At 39.2% G+C, this 18,122-nt stretch overlaps 2 protein-coding genes across 3 annotated transcripts; one reads left to right on the top strand and one right to left on the bottom strand.

The window, feature by feature from the left end:
• Positions 1-2,569: 2,569 nt before the first annotated feature.
• LOC140950799 (uncharacterized) lies at positions 2,570-4,292 on the top strand. The gene is made up of 2 exons (XM_073400022.1): positions 2,570-2,900; positions 3,694-4,292. Exons 1-2 carry the CDS (start codon positions 2,702-2,704, stop codon positions 3,963-3,965), a joined length of 471 nt encoding a protein of 156 aa, XP_073256123.1. The 5' UTR covers positions 2,570-2,701; the 3' UTR covers positions 3,966-4,292.
• Positions 4,293-11,741: 7,449 nt separating this feature from the next.
• Positions 11,742-16,216, bottom strand: LOC140950136 (uncharacterized protein CXorf65 homolog). Of its 2 annotated transcripts, XM_073399319.1 has the most exons (5): positions 15,897-16,203; positions 15,642-15,728; positions 15,405-15,521; positions 14,602-14,676; positions 13,214-13,422 (listed from the first exon to the last, which is right to left on the bottom strand). In XM_073399319.1, the coding sequence occupies exons 1-5, from the start codon at positions 15,919-15,921 to the stop codon at positions 13,271-13,273; spliced, it is 456 nt and encodes a 151-aa protein (XP_073255420.1). In that variant the 5' UTR covers positions 15,922-16,203; the 3' UTR covers positions 13,214-13,270. The 2 variants fall into 2 exon arrangements, with proteins under 2 accessions (XP_073255421.1, XP_073255420.1); XM_073399320.1 differs by lacking the exon at positions 14,602-14,676 and having other exon boundaries at positions 11,742-13,422; positions 15,897-16,216.
• Between the last annotated feature and the right edge of the window lie 1,906 nt (positions 16,217-18,122).

Here is an 18,122-nt window from a genome sequence, read left to right as displayed (position 1 = left end):
TTCCTTTTGGACCTCCTTTTCCTTTAAATCGAACGCGACGCCAAACATGAAAAAATAAATTGAAAAAAATTTAAATCCAATCCCAATGTTTAAACTTTTTAATTACAATCGTTTGTAAATCAAGTCCTGTTTGATTTGAAAATCTACGTCTCGTGTGAAATTTGAAATGCCCAGTAATAATCAGTGAGTAACTGACGAAGGTCAGGAGCACACAGGTTCTTGACGTAGGTGAAAGAGTTTGCTTGAAGAATCACAAGTGTTCCAAAGGAAATGCTTTTTAATGTAAGTGCTGTTTTTGAGAACATCAGTTTCTTAAAACATAGGAAGAAAGTCGCCGACTGATTGACATTTCTTTTTCTTTGTTGTCCCTTTTTTTGACAGTGAATGATCACAGTAATAAACATAAATTCCCTTAATATTACACTCGAGTAGTTTTAAATATAATCAAGAAATCGTTTGTCGTGCATGTTCCCCGCACAGCTGCCTGACTGTATTACTTGTCGAGTAATTTTATTTTAATTGACCGGACACACCACAGAATCATTACTTTATAGACGAATATGTCTGGAGAAGAATGATCATGTGATATGCTCCTTTTGGTACTCCAACAAAATTTAAAGAAAAATCCCCATTTTTTCAAAAACCAAGATGTAAGGCAAAATTATGACATCGCATTTCTTTTCTTACCACAACTGAAAATCTTTTTTTTTTTTACGAGTGTTCGAGAGTTTGTTAATTATTCTTCCATTGTATTCGACTTCTTTTCAAACATCCCCACGCAACTCAAGATCTGACGAATAAGATGGAATTACAATCGTCGTAAAATTGCTACAATTTTACCTTTACATTTTGTAGCTTTAATAATAAAAATCTTGCTTCAAAAATAATCTAAAAATAATCGGCTGTTCTTCGATCGCCGGTAACATAATTTTCCGGAAAAGAAAAGGAAAATTAAAAACCGAAGCGTTCTTTTGTGATGGCCCTCAGCTGTCTGTTAAAAGCAGTCTTTCATTTCGTTTGCATTGCACAATTATTTTTACTTATGACACTTAAAAATGTCGCGTCAGTCATGAAATAAAAGACGAGCGCCCTGCCTCATGGCCAAATATAGACTAACAATTTCTTCCAGTAGTAATTAAAATTCAAACTAGACTGGAGAATGAAAGAGGTAAAAAGGAAGCCTATTGTAAACGGAAGATAAGAAGTACTACAAACACACAGTTGACCTCGATATTTCGAACCCTCAAAGATATATCTTGCTGTCAGCCAAATCCTCAACCCACTCGTGTTTGTTATGCGACCATGAAAACTCGAACTATCATTGAGACACTCAAACTGTTCGGGTTTTCTCTCCCTCACCACGATCGAAGTTGTACATACAGTAATTTCAGTTTTGCCTTCAAGTAGTTTGCTTATGTTATTTTAAGTTTTAAATAAGCCGAGGGTAAGCACCTTAAAATTCAATAATCGGTTCTCTTCATTCATAGGCCACTGAAAAGACGAAGAAAACGCGAAGGGAAAAATCGACCGAAGAAGATCATTTCTCCTTTTCCGTTTTTGAAATTTGTATGATATTCTTGCGTCTGTTTCCGGCTTCACAGATTATCAAAGAAGGCTTTGCAAAGGAAGATCTTCTTTAGTTTTATTCATACGGCCAGCCTTATTTTTGTAACATGTTTTAAAGTATGGAAAAAATGCTTTATCCTTTGTTGAAACAGAAACAATCTGACAACAGCAAGTGTTGTACAGTATTTTGTTCAAAAGTGGCAAAAAGCCAGCCAGGGTTACGCACATACATAAATCGGCTAAGTTTGACATCTTTTTTTACACAGTCATAATGCTGCAGCAGTCCATAGCTACTTCAAACTAAAATAATGTCACTTTTGGCAAAGGAAAACAAAGAATATTTTCTTTACAGCAACCTGTGAACACGTGCTCGTCACCAGCTCTTTTATTGTTCCAACGCGAGTTTTGTTTTCGTTTCCATTTTCTTTATTTCAGATTTTTAATTACGCCTTACCGATCGCATTCTAACCAAAAAACGTACTCGCTTAGATGAAGATCAGTTATTATGTGCTTGCGGGAAAGCCTGGTGTTTTTGTACAGAGATGCGCGCTAACACTGAAAGTGGATCGGCTTTCGTGACGCACACTTTGCTGGTAACTTAAAACGTACATAAATCCCAATTCATGATGAGATCTGTTTGAATTGGCCTTTCACCAAAAGCAGGCATTGCCATAAATATTATTTGGTACTCAAGCTAGTAGAAACACTGATGCGGGGGCAGATTTCCTTGTGGTTTTAAATAAAACTTTAGATCAGCATAAATTTCTCCTTTTTTAGAGCCTGTTGATTTACCATGATGCTGAGCGGGTTTATTCGCGCCTTTTTCTACTAATTTTTTCGCGGGAAAGGCCATTCATGGCACGAGTCACGTGCTGCACGTCGTCTTCTTGTCCAATCACAGTCCGCGCATGTGGATTATATGCCATTCAACCTTCTTTCATTGTTCTGTTGTTGACCAATCACAGGGCGACAATCTACTCTGTTGTTGTTGTCAAAATGCAAATAGCTCGTATTTTTGCGACCTCGTGGAAAAGCTGGAAAAAAAATTTTTGCTGCGTCCCACCCACCACGTCTGTGTTTAGCCGTGTTTCGTCGTTCAAGAAGCAACTTTTTTTGGTTCTTTTGATGTGAAAAGATGCCTGAGACTACAGTGGAAGCTAGAGATGTTTTGGAGGCTGTAGAAACCGGAGGAAGGAGAAAAAAAGCGAGATTTCCCAGCCAATGGAGTTCCACAACCACACCGCACCAGCGAACTTTAGAGCTAGAAGGAGTTATCGAGGTTCTTAGAGAGTACGATTCTGTCGAAGGGAACGATATAAACTGCTCAATTTGCGGTAAGAATTTTTTGTTATCTTGTTGTAAATTATGAGTGGTTATTTCGGTCGCGTAGACGTCGTAAATCGCACGTTCGATGCGGCTAAATAAAATCTTCATTCAAATACGTTGTTGTGTTTACATGAGTAGACCTGAGTGCGCCAATGAAAATTTTGCAACATCTTTCACGTTTTCTCCTCTTGAGAAAAGTTTGTTCTTTAGCAGAATAGCTTAAACGTTCCACTATATTTCTGTGTTATATTTGTGGCATGTTCTTGAGAAATGAATTTTTTTAAGAATATTTTTACAATTTACTACGCTGCACTAATTATTTAGCTGGGCAAACAAATGAGGCGAAGTATGAGGGATATTTGTGTCGAGAGTTGCGTTTTAGAATTTTTTCCCAAGCAACTTTGAAGTTGTTGCTGTCAAATTTGGTCAGAAACATTGCTAACTATTTTCTGGATTTTCTAGTCACGTTTATCCTGCGAAAATTTGCGAACGAAATTTTTTGGCAATTTCACGGTCCGTGTCATGTGAGTCGCCTCGTGTTTCGTTTTCGACCAAAATATCCCGGAACTTTTTTCTTATTCATTGAAAATTTTCCGCTTTGAACCTCAAAAACTGAAACATGCACGCTTATCGATTAACTTTACGAGTTGAGCGCAGATAATTCAAATGGTTTCCCTGTTTTATAGTATTATTTATTATTTTACTTTATTTTACTCTTTTGTCAGAATTTCGACATGTTTAATATCAGAGCAACTTGTCTCGTCGAGCCTCTGGACTTTGTTTTATTTATTTTTTTCGCAGGGAAGTTGTACAAGAGTAAAGTTTGTTTTACCAAGCATTTGTGGGAACACAGTGTCTACTGGGATTTATTTGACGCGCTGAAAAACCAAGAGCGTGTCTTGTCGATACAAGCAGCGATTATTCTTTCACAACCATATCTGGAATTCCTGCTCGTCACCTCGCCGACGTCCACGGAAAAAAAGAAAGACGATCCTAAATCGAATCAACTTCACAGGAAAACCACCACAAGAAAAAGGCAAAGAGAATCTTCGACTTGCTCAGTAGATTTCTAATTTCTTAAAGAATATCTTTCACATATACATGTATATCTAGTTATATGATGTGCAAGGGGTAGCACATTTTGTTTATATTTCTTGTAAAAGTGTCTTGAATTTATAAATATATATAAATGTATAAGAAGAAGAAGAAGCTTAGTAAAGTTGTAAATGATTTGTATTTGGTTGTGGGGAAAATATTCACCCTGTACTATAAACCCACATTTGTAAATGATGTTTGTATTTCATTTATTTCAAAAGTGACAATACTCGATATATCGAGATTTAAGATGAATCTATTCAGCGGTTGTTAAAATGCCAATAAAGTTCATTTGATCAAAAGAATATCTCTGTGCTGATATAATATAAATATAAAGTGCAACTGTACATGTTTTGCGGCAGGCAAGTCATGCTGAGGGAGTATTCGGTTTCTGTACGGAAAATTTTCTTCGGGACAGGAAATACTCCATGAAAGTTTTCACGGTGCGAATAAGTTATCCAGAAAAAATTGGGGCTCAAGTCACAATTCGAAATAATTTTTGCTCTCTTTAATACCTGCAAGGGCCTCCTTGCTTCCTTGAGAGCACACGAAGAATGATATTTTGAGGTCTGCTTTTGTTTGTATTTGCGTCCCACGGGAATAGGTTTAAGTATATGGAATGTGAGAAATGTTGCTTCTGAAACAAGTTCTGTCAACTTTTTCTGGATTCCCGTAAAGGTCACTACAAAAGCCCTCAAGTATCGATAACTTTGCGGAAAACGATAATTGTATTTAATTTCATCACGAAACCTTTTTAGTTTCGCCTGCGTGATAGTCATAAAATTTTTCTGCATTGGTTACGAGTCATTTCGTTTAGCAGACCAATGGACCGGAACGTTGTTCGCGCTCATGAGCGGGAATATTTTTTCCACAGCAAAACCCCCTGTTGGTTGAAGTCTACAAACATTTTGTTCTCACCAAGCCACCTGAAATGCATTTGACTTTCATTGTCGTCCCAAACAGTGGAAAGAATTCCGACTTTTTTTATGCAAATCAAAGCGATAGAGGTTGCATACCGGCGCTCTTAAAGGTCTCGGAGCACGATTGTATAAAATAACTTTCTGCTTCGGCGACTAGGAGCTGTGTGTTGATGTTGATATCGTTGCATCAAATGCATGTCGAAGAAGAGATAACATGTCTCGAATACTTGAGGTTAGCCTTCAATCGAGACGTGTAAGTTGCTCTGAATGTCTCAAAGCATACTTTACCTCGCGGAATTAAAGCAACTGATCGCAACTGGCATCTCCTTTATACGACACCGGAAATTGTTAACTGGTTTGGGTTGGTTTGATTTGATTTACGCCACGCTGGGACTTTTTGACACTTTTGTGACTCTCAATTTTGCCGGCGGAGTCGAGTTTACTCGACAAATTTTTCCATTGATAATGAACGCCTTGCCCTTGAAGATGTCGTCGTTCAAAGTCAACTGGGTTAGATTCTTACACGCGAAAGGAACATTTAATCAACCAATCAATTTTATCGTACCCCACTTCAGGACGATGTTCGGGGTTTATCTATAGTCTCCAAGTACGCTTTTCAATTTTATCAAGACCCTTTCGTCGCTACAATTTTGGTATGGCATGCACTGGTAAATATTATGTTATCCTGTTTCCGGTAGCCAGATTTGTCGAAGGTTTTTTTATTATTTGCTTTTGCGATTTTCGTTCAGACAAGTCATGTTTTCGATAAAGCACACGAAGAGTTTGACGTCGGGGTAATTTGTTCAATGACAAAATACTTCGTAACTGTTTGTAGCATTGTTGATTTTAGCTAATCGTGCCACTGCTTGATCATTTGATTCGTATAAGAAGTGCAGACGTGTAAAAGAAAACTTGCAGCAGTCTAACATCATTAATGTGTCGACCACCTCCGTCGATCTGCTAAGACTACGTTAAAAAATATTTGACATAATTTGCAGTATTGGCGGAAAATGTATAAATTTAGCTTGCACGCAACAGAATTTTCGGTCTTTAGTACGCGATCGAGGATCTGAGTAAGGCCTTTATGCCACTTTCCTCGCTTGTCAAAACAAACAAGGTGGAAAATTCATTTAGGTCCGGTCAAAAACAAGCACGACGTGAAAGCAAATAACACATCACAACCAGACCTTCCGCAAAGAGACAGACACTCCTTTCAACGCTGCGGCGATACAAAAAGACGGAAAAATGCAAAGAAAAACAATTTTAAAACAAACTGGCGAGTGAATAGGTGAAAGTTCATACAACCATCGGTAGGTAAAAGAGTAAACGCGCAAGGGAACATGTGACGGGGGAAGGGTACTTTTCTCCCTCCCCCCGCCTCGACTTCCCCTTTAGCGCCTGCCACACAGGCTAGGGAAAGGGAAGGGAATTTCCACAGTCTGCGAATCAGTGAGCTGGCTTTTAAGCAAAACTTTCACGGCTTCAGGCAAAGCTTGTCAGCCACTATCAGTCCATTTATTAAGTTTATACCTTAATCTTTTTGTTTGGACAAAGCATGCCATGGAATGACGATTTTTTAAGCCAAAAATCATGAAAAATCGGGGGTAAATTTTCAGTTTACTTGATGTTGTGTTTCCTTCCGTTTTCGGCGTAAGAATCAGTTTTGTATTATTAAACTGAAAGCATGCAAGGTCAGCCTAATCGCTCGCCACTTTCTACTGGAGGTTGGCGGCCGCTTTTTTTTTAAGGGGCGGGGGTGGGGATATTGGTAAATACGCCACTTTATACACTGCATAAGCAAAACGTACGTACGATTTCTATTCAACACTCTCTTTGTTCCATCACACCAACGAAACTAGCGTACCATTCAATCTTTCTTTGCCTGTTTGCGGAAGTGAAGCACAAGGTGACAAAGTAAACTTCTTTTAGAATTAATTTGTCTGATTCCATTCAAATTGAAATTTTAACATGTTTAATCATCTTTGTTGTTGTCTGTTGTCGAAAACGACTTATTTCTCATGAACAGAAATGCCGGTGATGTGGCGTAAACAACCTTAATCTTCGCTTCTTTTACGGAACGATTCAAAATATTTTAATCACCTTGTTTCTCAAATCATGTGTTCCAGATTCTTTTAGCTTATCAATATTTATTAATGCTAAATACCGAGAAAGGAAATTCTGCTAAAAGCTGATATGACTTAGTCCAGTGAAAACCTTTCAAACAAACGGCAAAGACGAAGCAATAACGAGCAAAAGAGAAGACAATGGCAAAAAAAAGACAAGCAAACAAACAAAAATAAAAAGGCTCATAGTAATAGTTCTGTGCTCTTAGCTATACTTGGCTGAAAAAACATATCATTGAGAGGGTTTAACTTGTTTATACAGTATGGACAACCTATAAGAACCTAGATTTTACCAGGTTAGTCTTAAAAGGTTCTTACATATGCGGTATCTACTTAAAATTAGGCTATTTAGCCAGGTTCTTTAAAAATAAGTTCTTATTTTCTTTAGTGAAAAAAGAGACGGGCAAAGATGCTTGCCACTGGTCTAGAAGGGGTGTGGTTCTTTCGCGAAAAACATGTAATCTTATACTGTATCAGTCCAAAAGTAAAACTTCACTGTCATGGCATTCCAAACCCTCAGTTTTAAAATCCTACGGTTTTTTTCTGGTATGGCTTTTAGCAAAGTCGTTCGCGTGGTTTGTCAGTCGCGTTGTCGGTTCGTAAGGCCCTGGGAGAACATGACAAGTTTGAGAGTCTGTTTGTTACCTGCTGCTATTGTGATTTTTTTCCTGCCGATTAATTTGTTTGTTTGTTTTTTGACTGCTTCTTTTCTCGTGTTACTCTTACTTTTTATTTGTAACGTGAGGCAGATGATCTACTGATCTGTCGGAAACTTGTCCAAGCAAAAACAGCTGGTAGCAGCCGCTGGAAAAGGGCGCTGGCTTTCAATCATAGTTTAACTTCATAAACCAGAACTTCTTAACACCTCTCCTATGTTAGGGTTCATAGAAAAAGCAGTTTTTCTGGTTGAAATTTCGTGTTTTCTCTGTTATAAAAGAATAATAATAATAATATTAATCAAGCATGAATATAAGACATACAAAAACATTAATATTTAACAGTATGAAAGTTTATTCCACTATCGAGAGATTTACGCCTATAGAACAACTCCTTTTAATACAAAACTAATTTTTTAAATTAAAAACGCTAAAACAAAAAAAATAGTTACTTTACGCGGCCTTACAGTCGCTGATATGGATCGCTTTTCACAGACTTTTAGCAATTTCAAAAGGTAAAAAAAGGGCGTAAACCCTCACTGCAAGTGAGTGATTATATTAAGTCTTGTAAGGTAGTCCTAACTTTTGATGCCTTTGACGAACTATAAATGACACTTCTTTGGCTATACTAGAGAGCTTTAGATTTGAGGACGTTTTTGCGCTTGTTCTTAACTGAGAAAGACACCTCGGAAAGCTCCATTTTACATTTTTCACCTAAAAATTGACGGTTATTTATACTAAAGGAGGTTAACCCCCCTCCCGATAGCAAAATGATAGAACTTCATACGTTTGATTACTTGTTCCCGCCACTACGACATTCTCGCTACTGAAAACCCGTTGCAGAATGACGACGGCCATCACGTTTTTCCGCCGAATAACGCTGGTTCACGCACGTGCACTACTTAGTATTAAGAAAATCTCGTACTCTTAGTCGTCCTCGCCCTCAAATCTAAAGCTCTCTACTTTCAAGTTAAGTTGTTTTTTTTCCCGCATTTTGCAAAGATGAAGCGTCGGGAATTCAACAGAATACTTTTAAACCGGTTGGGCAAGTATGATAATGATGTTGCACATGTATGATGGGTTAAAGCGGGCAACCAAAGGAAACCTTTATTTATCCGTTTACAGATTAATCTACTCTGAAGATCTTAAACGATGATCGTTTAAACTTTCCATTTGTGAAGGAAGCCACGAACGCTCTGGATAACTTAGTTCAGTGTATTCGTTTACAAACACGATCAAATGGCTTTCTGTGCCTGAGTCCACGTTTTTGACCTTACTGGAAGTCCATACAAGCCCAGACTGCTCGCGCACACGGAAAATCGTATCGTCATATTTTTTTTCTTTCATGGAACTCCCTATTAAGTGAACTTGCTTTAACATCATGACTGTCACTAACTTTTTAAATGATCTATAGTTTCTGGAATTCTAAATATTCAACACTGAGAAAGCTGGTTGTCAATACAGAGGATGTGGGATTTCTTTATTTATGTCCTTGTTATCCAAAAGGGAAATAAATAGGATTACTCAATGACCTGAAAGAAACGGGCTGATTGGGCTGAAATTAGTGGTAATCCGCAAGATTGTGCAAGGACAACTTGTTTTTCAGTCGTAAACTTGGAAGAGGTCATGCCACAGCGGAGATCGAGCAAAACCGCGACAAAGTACAAGGAGGCATAGCAGTAACACGCAGAGACAAAATCAGGTTCCTAGACACAAGAAAATGTTGGGGGACATGTTCCTCTCCAGCGCGGCACGAACACAAAGACCCACAAAGAGCACGGTACATTCGGAACCTCTGCGGCACGCCGCAAGAACCGATTTGCCCAATCATAATTTAAGAAGCCGCAGTAAAGCGCAGCCTGAGTGGCTTGTCCCTACGTAAATAGAATAATGAGGTATAAATTGCTCAGGAAAACATCATAACTTCAACCTCGTCCTCAGGGCTTTTACCCTGTCGTAACTTTTGTCGTTGAAGGAACTGTGATACAAAGTAAAGAAGGAAGGAGCGTGAAATGGAAAGAATTGTGCGGTATGATAGCAATCACCAACCACCCACCTACAACCCCGGACAAAACAGTTGGGACACTTTATGAATTTCGCTCGTCCATCTCTCCCTCCTCCACCCTCACAAAATTGAAAATCGCTCAAGCTTTCCCAAACTCCGCTTTTAAACAACGCTACAACGGGGCGAGGGGACGCTCGGACTACGCCCTTAAATTAAAACAATCTCGCCTCCAGGACTCTGGGCTCGGTTCCTGAAGGGCCGATTAGCGCTAATCCAGGATTAAAATTCTGTTGCACTTTTTGTATTTTCTTTCCTGTTCTTTGCTTAGAGTAACAATTTGTGTTATCACTGATTACTGTATCTCAGAGTAAAGACGCAACAGTATTATTGAAAGCTCGAGTTACATAAGAAGCAACGATAGGTAGCCTGTGTCGTAGACACTGTAAACCTTCTGTATATACTAATGGTCTATATAGGGCGTGATACAGGCTGCTACGCAGGCTAACGATAGGGTGATCTTCAGTGAAGGGAGGGATTGGGAGTCAGAGGAAATTGCCGACAATTAATTGTTACGGGTGGGTACTCAATGAAAGTTTTGGTAGAGAGAGAGGGAGGGGCGAGGCGAAGAAGCCACATATGAAAAGGGTTGGGAGTAAATAAATAAATAATAATTAATAAATAATAATGATTTAGAGGTAGCACATCCACAAATTGTTTCTTCGTCTACGTGATTTCTGGTCGAATTGGAATTTGGAAGTGTTGGTTTTTGAGGAGAGGGGAAAACCGGAGTACCCGGAGAAAAAGCTCTCGGAGCAAGGGAGAGAACCAACAACAAATTAATTGGTATGGGTGGCTACTCAATGGAAGTTTTGGTAGAGAGGGAGGGGCGAGGAAGCCACATATCAAAGGGGTTGGGAGTCAAAGTAAATTGCCGACTTAATTGGTACCGGTGGGAACTCAATGGAAGTTTTGGTAGAGAGGGAGGGAGGGGCCAGGAGGCGGTATATGAAAGGGGTTGGGACGCAGAGTAAATTGCCGACTTAATTGGTACGGGTGGGTACTCAATGGAAGTTTTGGTAGAGAGATGTGCCGCCGAAGCCTTCAAACCCTGGCTCTTTTCAAAACAAGAGACTTTATTTTATTGCCCTGGCGCCCGTTTCTTGAAAGTCCCGATAGTTCTTCAGACCCGAAAATTGAGCGCTTTTATGTTTACCGTGTTTGCATTCCAGATCAAAGTTTCAATAATTTTGAAAATGACTCAATGAAACTACCAGTTAAGGAAGCAAAATTGACCGGTTTGTGAGTTAGGTTAACTGTGCTACTATATATACAGTATTCCATTTCAAAATTTCTTTTCGGACCCGAAAAGTTACCGGGTCTCTCGAGAAACAAGCGCCTGATTCGTATGGTTTGCATACAGGGTAAAACAAGTTTTCAAACTAACATCATGGAATTAGACTCTTTTTGGGAAAAAAGAATGTTAGTACACAAATGAAGACCCCTCATTGGCAGCCTCCACACTCATTTAAAGGTTTCTGGTCCAAAATGACAACCTGTTCAAGAGGCTAAATAGTGAAAGTGTATATGTACCCTGTAAAGCCTAAAGACACTGAAAACCATATCCTGTTCAGCGGCACATACCCTAGCCTCCCCCGCAGACATTCTTAGGAACGCGTGACGCACGCCTAAGAATGTCTGCAGGGGAGGCTACACATACCCGGTTAGGCCAAATAGTGGACTGCCACCCCATCCCCTGAGAATTATAGCCTGCATAGCAAGCGTTTCCTTGCGAGGTTCGTCTAGAAAGCTGGGGCAAGAGGAAAGAAAAAATGAATGACGGGGGAGGGGGAGGGTTTTTTTTTGCTTCCGCTCTAACTTTCGCGCAATAACACGATTGGAAACGCTTGCTACGCAGGCTATGAGAATTAGTACACAGTTATTACTTAGCGCTGTATGTTTTATTAAAATAAGGCTTGTAGAGCCATATGTCAAGATTGGTTTTCCAAGTTTCTGATGACCAATTGCCCAGCCCTTTTACGTGTATGTCTGCCCACGGGATGTAGATCAATAATTTTTCTTGAATTTAGGTATTGGCAGAAGTGGGAGTGACAAGACAGGGTTTGCAAGTTTACTTTTTTGTTTTGACCCGTCACCCGTGACCACAGGTATCCCAGGCTCAATTGTGAGGTTGGGGTACCTGTGCCATGACCAAAAAATAAATAAATAAGCAGACAAACATTAATGTACCTTCTCATTTTACTGATATATTCATTTTGTTTAAAGTCACGCTCTTAAAATTAAAAAAGTTGAAGACCTTTTCTTTTTCAAAAAAATATCTCAATTAAATGTGATGTTCATTTGTTCACTAAATCTGTACATGTGTATGTATAATAAGTCTAATAATTTTGAAGAGTACAAGTTGTTCAAAACGAAATGAGAATAGAAGCTCAAGAGTACAGCTCTTATAGTTTTGTTCCATATATTGTCAAACCTCCCATTAGTAACCACCATAATGCCAAGAATTGGTGATCCCTAACAGGAGGTTCCAGCTAGCCTGCTGGAGTTCTCAGGGGTACGGGGGTAGGGGAGGGAAGAAGGGAATGAGAGAGCTGTAGCGTCCCAGGATAGTATCTTGCAGGCTAGGTTCCAGCTATAATTGACCTTTAAACTGCAAAACAGTTAGTTTCTATATCTCAAAATTGGTCTTCTAAGGTGCTTAGTGCTGGCATGAGATTCTTGCACAAAGCCCAGTGGGGTACTCAACAAAGTTTTTTACAGGGATGCTCCGCCATGAGGCCTAACCCCTTTTATACACCATTTTTGACAGAAAAGCTAACCCTTTTATTGAAAAATAGTACCCCTTTCACACATCTTGTTAGGAACTTTTCATCCCTTTTAACTGCTGTAATGTGCTGTCTTTAAAATATGAACAAATCACAAACCAGAAAATTTCTTTGACTTTTTCACGGCCATAAAGCACATCGTTAGAAGTTTTGCGCCTTTTTACAGACCAAAATGATAGATTTCCCTACCATTTCATGTACTTCAACTTGTGAAATCCCTACCCTTTCATATACCTGTAGAAGCCTAAAAAAGATACCCCTGTGAGGTGGAACCTCCCAACATAGGCCATTATAGGGAATACCCCCCAGGGTACCTTTTTCAAAGATCAAAGGGTAGTTGAAGTATGTGAAAGGGTAGGGAAATCTGTCATTTTGGACTGTAAAAGGACCAAAAAGGGCTAACAGATATATTTCATGGATGTGAAAGAGACAACAAAACTTCTTGGTTTAGTGATTTATTCATATTAAAAAGAGGGTGCATTTAGAGACCTTAAAAGTGATGATGTGTTCTAATGTAGGTAAGTGAAAGGGCGAATTATTTGACAGATGCGTAGTGGGTATACAAAAGGGGTCCCTTTTCTAACGAAAATAGTATATAAAAGTGTAAGGGGTTGTACCTTGGGGCGGAGCCTACCCATATAAAACTTAGTTGAGCACCCCCCTCCCACCCCTTGGGATAACATACAAATTACTGTACTATGACAGAACAGTAATAAATGACATTAAAATGTGATCCTCATGATTTTTTCATTCTTGCTCGCTTCCTGAGTTCTCCACTCAGTGCCACACTTGTTCTGGCTTTTGCCCAGTTACCACTTGATTTGCGTCTTCCCTGTCGACTTGGTGGGCTGGTTATACTTTGACTGCTTTGTGGCCGGGTCAGATGTTCTGCAGCAACAAACAAAATAATATTGTTTGTAAGAGAATGCTCATTTAGTAACCTCATACCTTCCAACTCTCACGGTTTGGGCTAACAACTCATGGTCTCATGATTTGGCCTCCAAATCTCACAGTGAGACGGTAAATCTCAACATTACCGGAAAATTCCAAAAGGAATCAGGTGAATTAAAAAAATCTGTCATCATATAATATAATGTATCAATCTAATTTTTGGGGAAACATGGGTGTAATTCCAAACTCATTCCTGTGAAACATAGGTTGCCTAAGGTCTCAGGGAAAGCTTTATAGCAAACTCAAAATGGCTACTCGGGGTCCTATCGATCGACGTAGACGGTGAAACAGAATCTTCTTACAAATCCCATAAAAGCAACAACAGGGTACAACAGAGACAACTAATAGGGTAAAGAACACCATGACAAAAATAATCTGCCTTTTTGGTTTTATAAGGCTTGATTTCCGCTGTCTCCCGGGTCCGGTCTTTGATCCTCCCCGAAGAGAGACGACTGATCGCATGTGTCCAGCCACTCCTTCAGGGGGATGAGTGTGGGCTCATTTTCCTGAACAGTGGCTGGTAATTGAGCCTACGTTTTATTTGACAAATATTTTGGAAACCTCCAGGTTTGAGGTCCCAGTCTCCAAGTTTTATGGCACTTTTTTTTTTTTTACTGAATCTAATAGTTCTTTGGTTTGGCCAGGCTGGAATTTTGCCACACAAACTTCCCAGACTGGCTGGCCGAAACATAAAAACTCTTTCAAATATGTGACTGTACATCTTTATTGAAAGAAAGCACCTGAAAATTTCTTTTACATAAAAATCATTTAAAAACTTTCAGGACTACAGTAAAGAAAAGCACGACTTTTCTATATAAATTACTCATTTTTTTGATAAACATACCCTATTTTACCAGACTTAAATTTCTCATATGAACACAGGACTGGTGTGGCATGGTTGACTAAGCCAGCCCAATTTACTGGGCTTAAATAGAGAGACCTTTGGCCTTAATATAGACCTCTTTACCTTGGTCACCTAGGACTGTTGTCTTTCAAATTTCAGTAATTTTCAGTAACATTTCACATCTTCCACTCACTTCTAAATTCTAAATTAAGTAATTTAGTACCATTATCAGTATCATTGTCATGATAAATTTACTGTTGTTATTTACTTACGCAAGAAGGTAGATGTTATTGTCTTGATGTCATTAAGAAGTGGAGTGTATGTTGATACTTCATCTCCTTCTTTTTCTTTATTAAAAACAAAAATAAATTACTTATAAACTCTCTTGATATTTTTGCAAAGCATATTAGTGAATTTGTTAAAGATATGACAATAAACGCCTCTCTCTTTTAAATACCTTCTATGTATTTACCCCCTCCCCCCCCCCCCAGCCTTAGATCCCTAAAGTTAAAAATGCACCACCATACAGTCAAATCCCACTTCAAAGACACCCACTTTCAACACCTAATTATTACAGATAGTTTTCTTTGTCCCTGGGGGAAGAAAGTCCTAAGATTTTCTCTAAATTCAACCCATTTAATGCAGACACTTTTTATGGCCCCTCTCAGTTTTTGTTTTAACAGAGTTTTGACTGTGATGTAGAGCAAGGGAATTTATATGACCGTTTCAATGAAAATCATCTTGACATGGAAAGGCAAGCAATAATTTTGATGAAGCTCGCATATTTTGCTTGTTCTGCTATTCTAGGGGAAAATAATTCAATACTTGAACTCTAAATTTTAGTAGGTTCCGCATGTTCCTCAAGTCCGTGTTCCATGCTCCATTCCATTATTCCTGCGTCTACTTTCATGGAGTACCAAAAATATGATGTCGGCGACTTATTATAAGTTTTTAAAAATCTAAGCCGTTTGAATAACAAGTTCGTATTTCGCTTTTCAAACAAATAAATCATCTTACAGTGCAACAACGGCGTAAAGATAAAAAAACATGTCAAAAGTATAGAATTAATACTCACTGTCAACTCTAATCAGAATAAACGAGTGTCGAGCTTTGAGAATTTCAGTGGCATATTCACTTTTATGCTCCAAAAGATTCTTTAGATTGCCCGATTCATCCGACAGGTCAATTATCTCTGAGAAAACACAAACATTTCCAAATACAAGCATCGAACAAACAGCTTGAGATATTGAACATAAACTCAACAAACAACAGCTGACGAAAGCTTAGTTTAAACAAGTGACTAGAAACCAACCTTCTCTTCCTCGTCGGCACCTCTTTTTGATGTCTTCTAAAAGAACTTTTGTCATACAATTTGGGTTAAAAAGAGCTTCTTGACAATCTAAAACCGAAAGCAAGGAGCGCAATTACTTCCTCGTGACGTTTGTGAGATGCAACACGTCGCCTCATCGCGTGTAAACATAAATTTTTAACATCGCTCAGTCACGAAGTCAGATTCGCAGTATTAAAATCGAAGTTAAACGGTTTACAAGAAGAAATGAGAGCATACCTCCATATCTTACGGTTATAAACATACTGCTTTAAACGTGAACAATGTAAATACAAATGGCTAAAGTGAGTCACTCTTTGCTGTTTTTTCGATCATCTAATGACCTGACAGCTGTATTGTTCTTTAAGCCATTAACTGAAGCCCACTGTCGGAATGTCGCATGTTGTCTTTGTTAGTCAAGCAAGAGTTAATCACGTTTTTGTTTCACAATTACTATGCCATGGAAACTGTTATTATTGTAAACAGCTTGCCTCCCAAACAACAGAAGATGTTTGACCTTTCACTATTATAAACAGCGAGAAGGACTCTGGGATTGGAATGGCTGGAATTTGGAACGCAATGAGTGCATGTACCATCTGTGCTGTTTTTCCTGGAAATTTAGGCCTCGTGCACACGTATCCGGCTATTTTGGAATCCGCAACTTTTTCCCTCCGGATACGGCTTCCGTCGAAACGTATCCGGCGAATCGGGAATACGAATCCACATCATGTTCTTTTTTTTTAATCCGCTCTCCAGAGTGGAAATTTTGCTGATTTTGTCCAACTTTTATCCTGTTTTATCACCGTGAGATGTTCGTCTGTTCGTTTTCTACACTAAAACGTACATTTAACAAAGAAAACCGAGTTCGCTTTTGAGACAAAGATTAGAAGTATTGTTTTAAATGCTAGTTATCGGCTCTATGAGACGGACATTTCTCTAAGATGGACACCTCTCTAAGATCCGGATACCTTGAGTTCGTTTCCTGCCTTTCTCTACTCCTTTTTAATTACAGTCGAACTTCTATTAATGGCCACCTCTCCACAACGGCCGCCTCTCTGCAACGGCCACTTTTTTTTCGGACAGTCCAAACATCAGGGGCACCCAACGAGAATATAGTCAAAACCACTAAAACATAGCATTGCTGAACGTATTTTAGCATTTAAACGGTAGATATAGGCACATTTTTATCACCTAAAAGTTTTTCATCTGTTCGGATTTCCTAGCTGAAAGTCTAGTGATCAGAAAATTATAGGGATCAAAACTTACCTTTTCGAAAATTTCAGCCAGAAAAAAGGCTCCCGAAAATTCTAGGTAAACTTTTTAGGGTAAAAATCCGTTAAAAATGGGCAATTATACCATTTTTTAGATGTTCGAAAATCCTAGAAGTGGCAGGCAAGCAAGAAATTTTACAACAAATGTTCCGAAAATTCTAGTTCTCAAATCGTCTTCCGAACAGATATTTTCCAAAAATTGACGTTCGGTGCCCCTGATACATTGACTCTTGTTTAAACCTCTCTACAACGGCCACTTTCTTCTGCCCCAAGGTTGTAAAGAGGTTCAATCTTGAATCTCAATAAGACGGACATGTCTCTCTAAGACGGACACATGATGCCATCCCAAAGGTGTCCGTCTTAGAGAGAGTCGACTGTACTATGTTTATAGCCTGCGAGCAAGCTCTCTGGGGCGCTCTGGCAGTGGGGCGGGAAAAGGAAGGAGAGCTTGCAACTCCGTCTCTGGAATATGAATTCCACCTCCAATTCCCTGTGGCTCCTTGTCGACTGAGCTGTCAAATTTCCGCCAATCAGCGCGAAGCGGAAACGAGCGCGAATGTAAACAAACATTGAAAAACACATGCCAAGGGTAATGACGTCATTTTACATCATTACTAACAGTCATCTCTGCCACTCGGCATTTCGCATCGACTTTTTCGATGCAGATATTCAAATTCCAGAGACGTAGTTGCAAGCTCTTCTTCCTTTTCCCGCCCCGCCGTCAGAGCGCCCAGAGAGCTTGCTCGCAGGCTACTATGTTTATTGCCATCAATATGAAAATATGAATGAGGAAAATGACGACGGTTTTTGGCAATGATAAAAAAGGATAGAACGCTCATAAAACGTCTTGGAAAACGTAGTGAACAGCGCTGTGTTGTCGCTTTCGAGCCAATTATGACGGGTATTCAACCATCAGACGATCAGGTGGTAGAACCGCGACAAAGTCGAACGAGGCACAAATTGTTAATGGAGTTGCATACCTATGCTTTGTGTCGCCTTACGCGCTTCGAAAAATTCTTTCCCAAGCTCCCCCGCGATCCACAACGTCCTGAAAGTTGCATCAGGAAAATAAGGACGCTCAGGTTGACAAGCCGGCTTCTTTCAGGTTTATAGCAGAACCGCGCATATACCACATCAGCATTTATAAATTGGCTCTTCTATGTCCAAAATTTGCCCGCGAACGGTTAAATGATTA

The sequence above is a fragment of the Porites lutea genome, chromosome 10, assembly GCF_958299795.1.
Source record: "Porites lutea chromosome 10, jaPorLute2.1, whole genome shotgun sequence".
Classification (NCBI taxonomy): domain Eukaryota; kingdom Metazoa; phylum Cnidaria; class Anthozoa; order Scleractinia; family Poritidae; genus Porites; species Porites lutea.
The sequence above is the reverse complement of the archived record's forward strand: the minus strand, read 5'-3'. Positions and strand labels throughout refer to the sequence as shown.

Coding starts and splice junctions, on each gene's coding strand:
- LOC140950799 (XM_073400022.1), top strand. CDS start 2,702: ATGCCTGAGACTACAGTGGAAGCTAGAGATGTTTTGGAGGCTGTAGAA. Junction 2,901..3,693: donor TATAAACTGCTCAATTTGCG/GTAAGAATTTTT, acceptor TTTTTTTCGCAG/GGAAGTTGTACAAGAGTAAA.
- LOC140950136 (XM_073399319.1), bottom strand. CDS start 15,921: ATGTTTATAACCGTAAGATATGGAG. Junction 14,677..15,404: donor TATTCTGATTAGAGTTGACA/GTGAGTATTAAT, acceptor TTTTTAATAAAG/AAAAAGAAGGAGATGAAGTA. Junction 13,423..14,601: donor AATAACATCTACCTTCTTGC/GTAAGTAAATAA, acceptor TTGTTGCTGCAG/AACATCTGACCCGGCCACAA.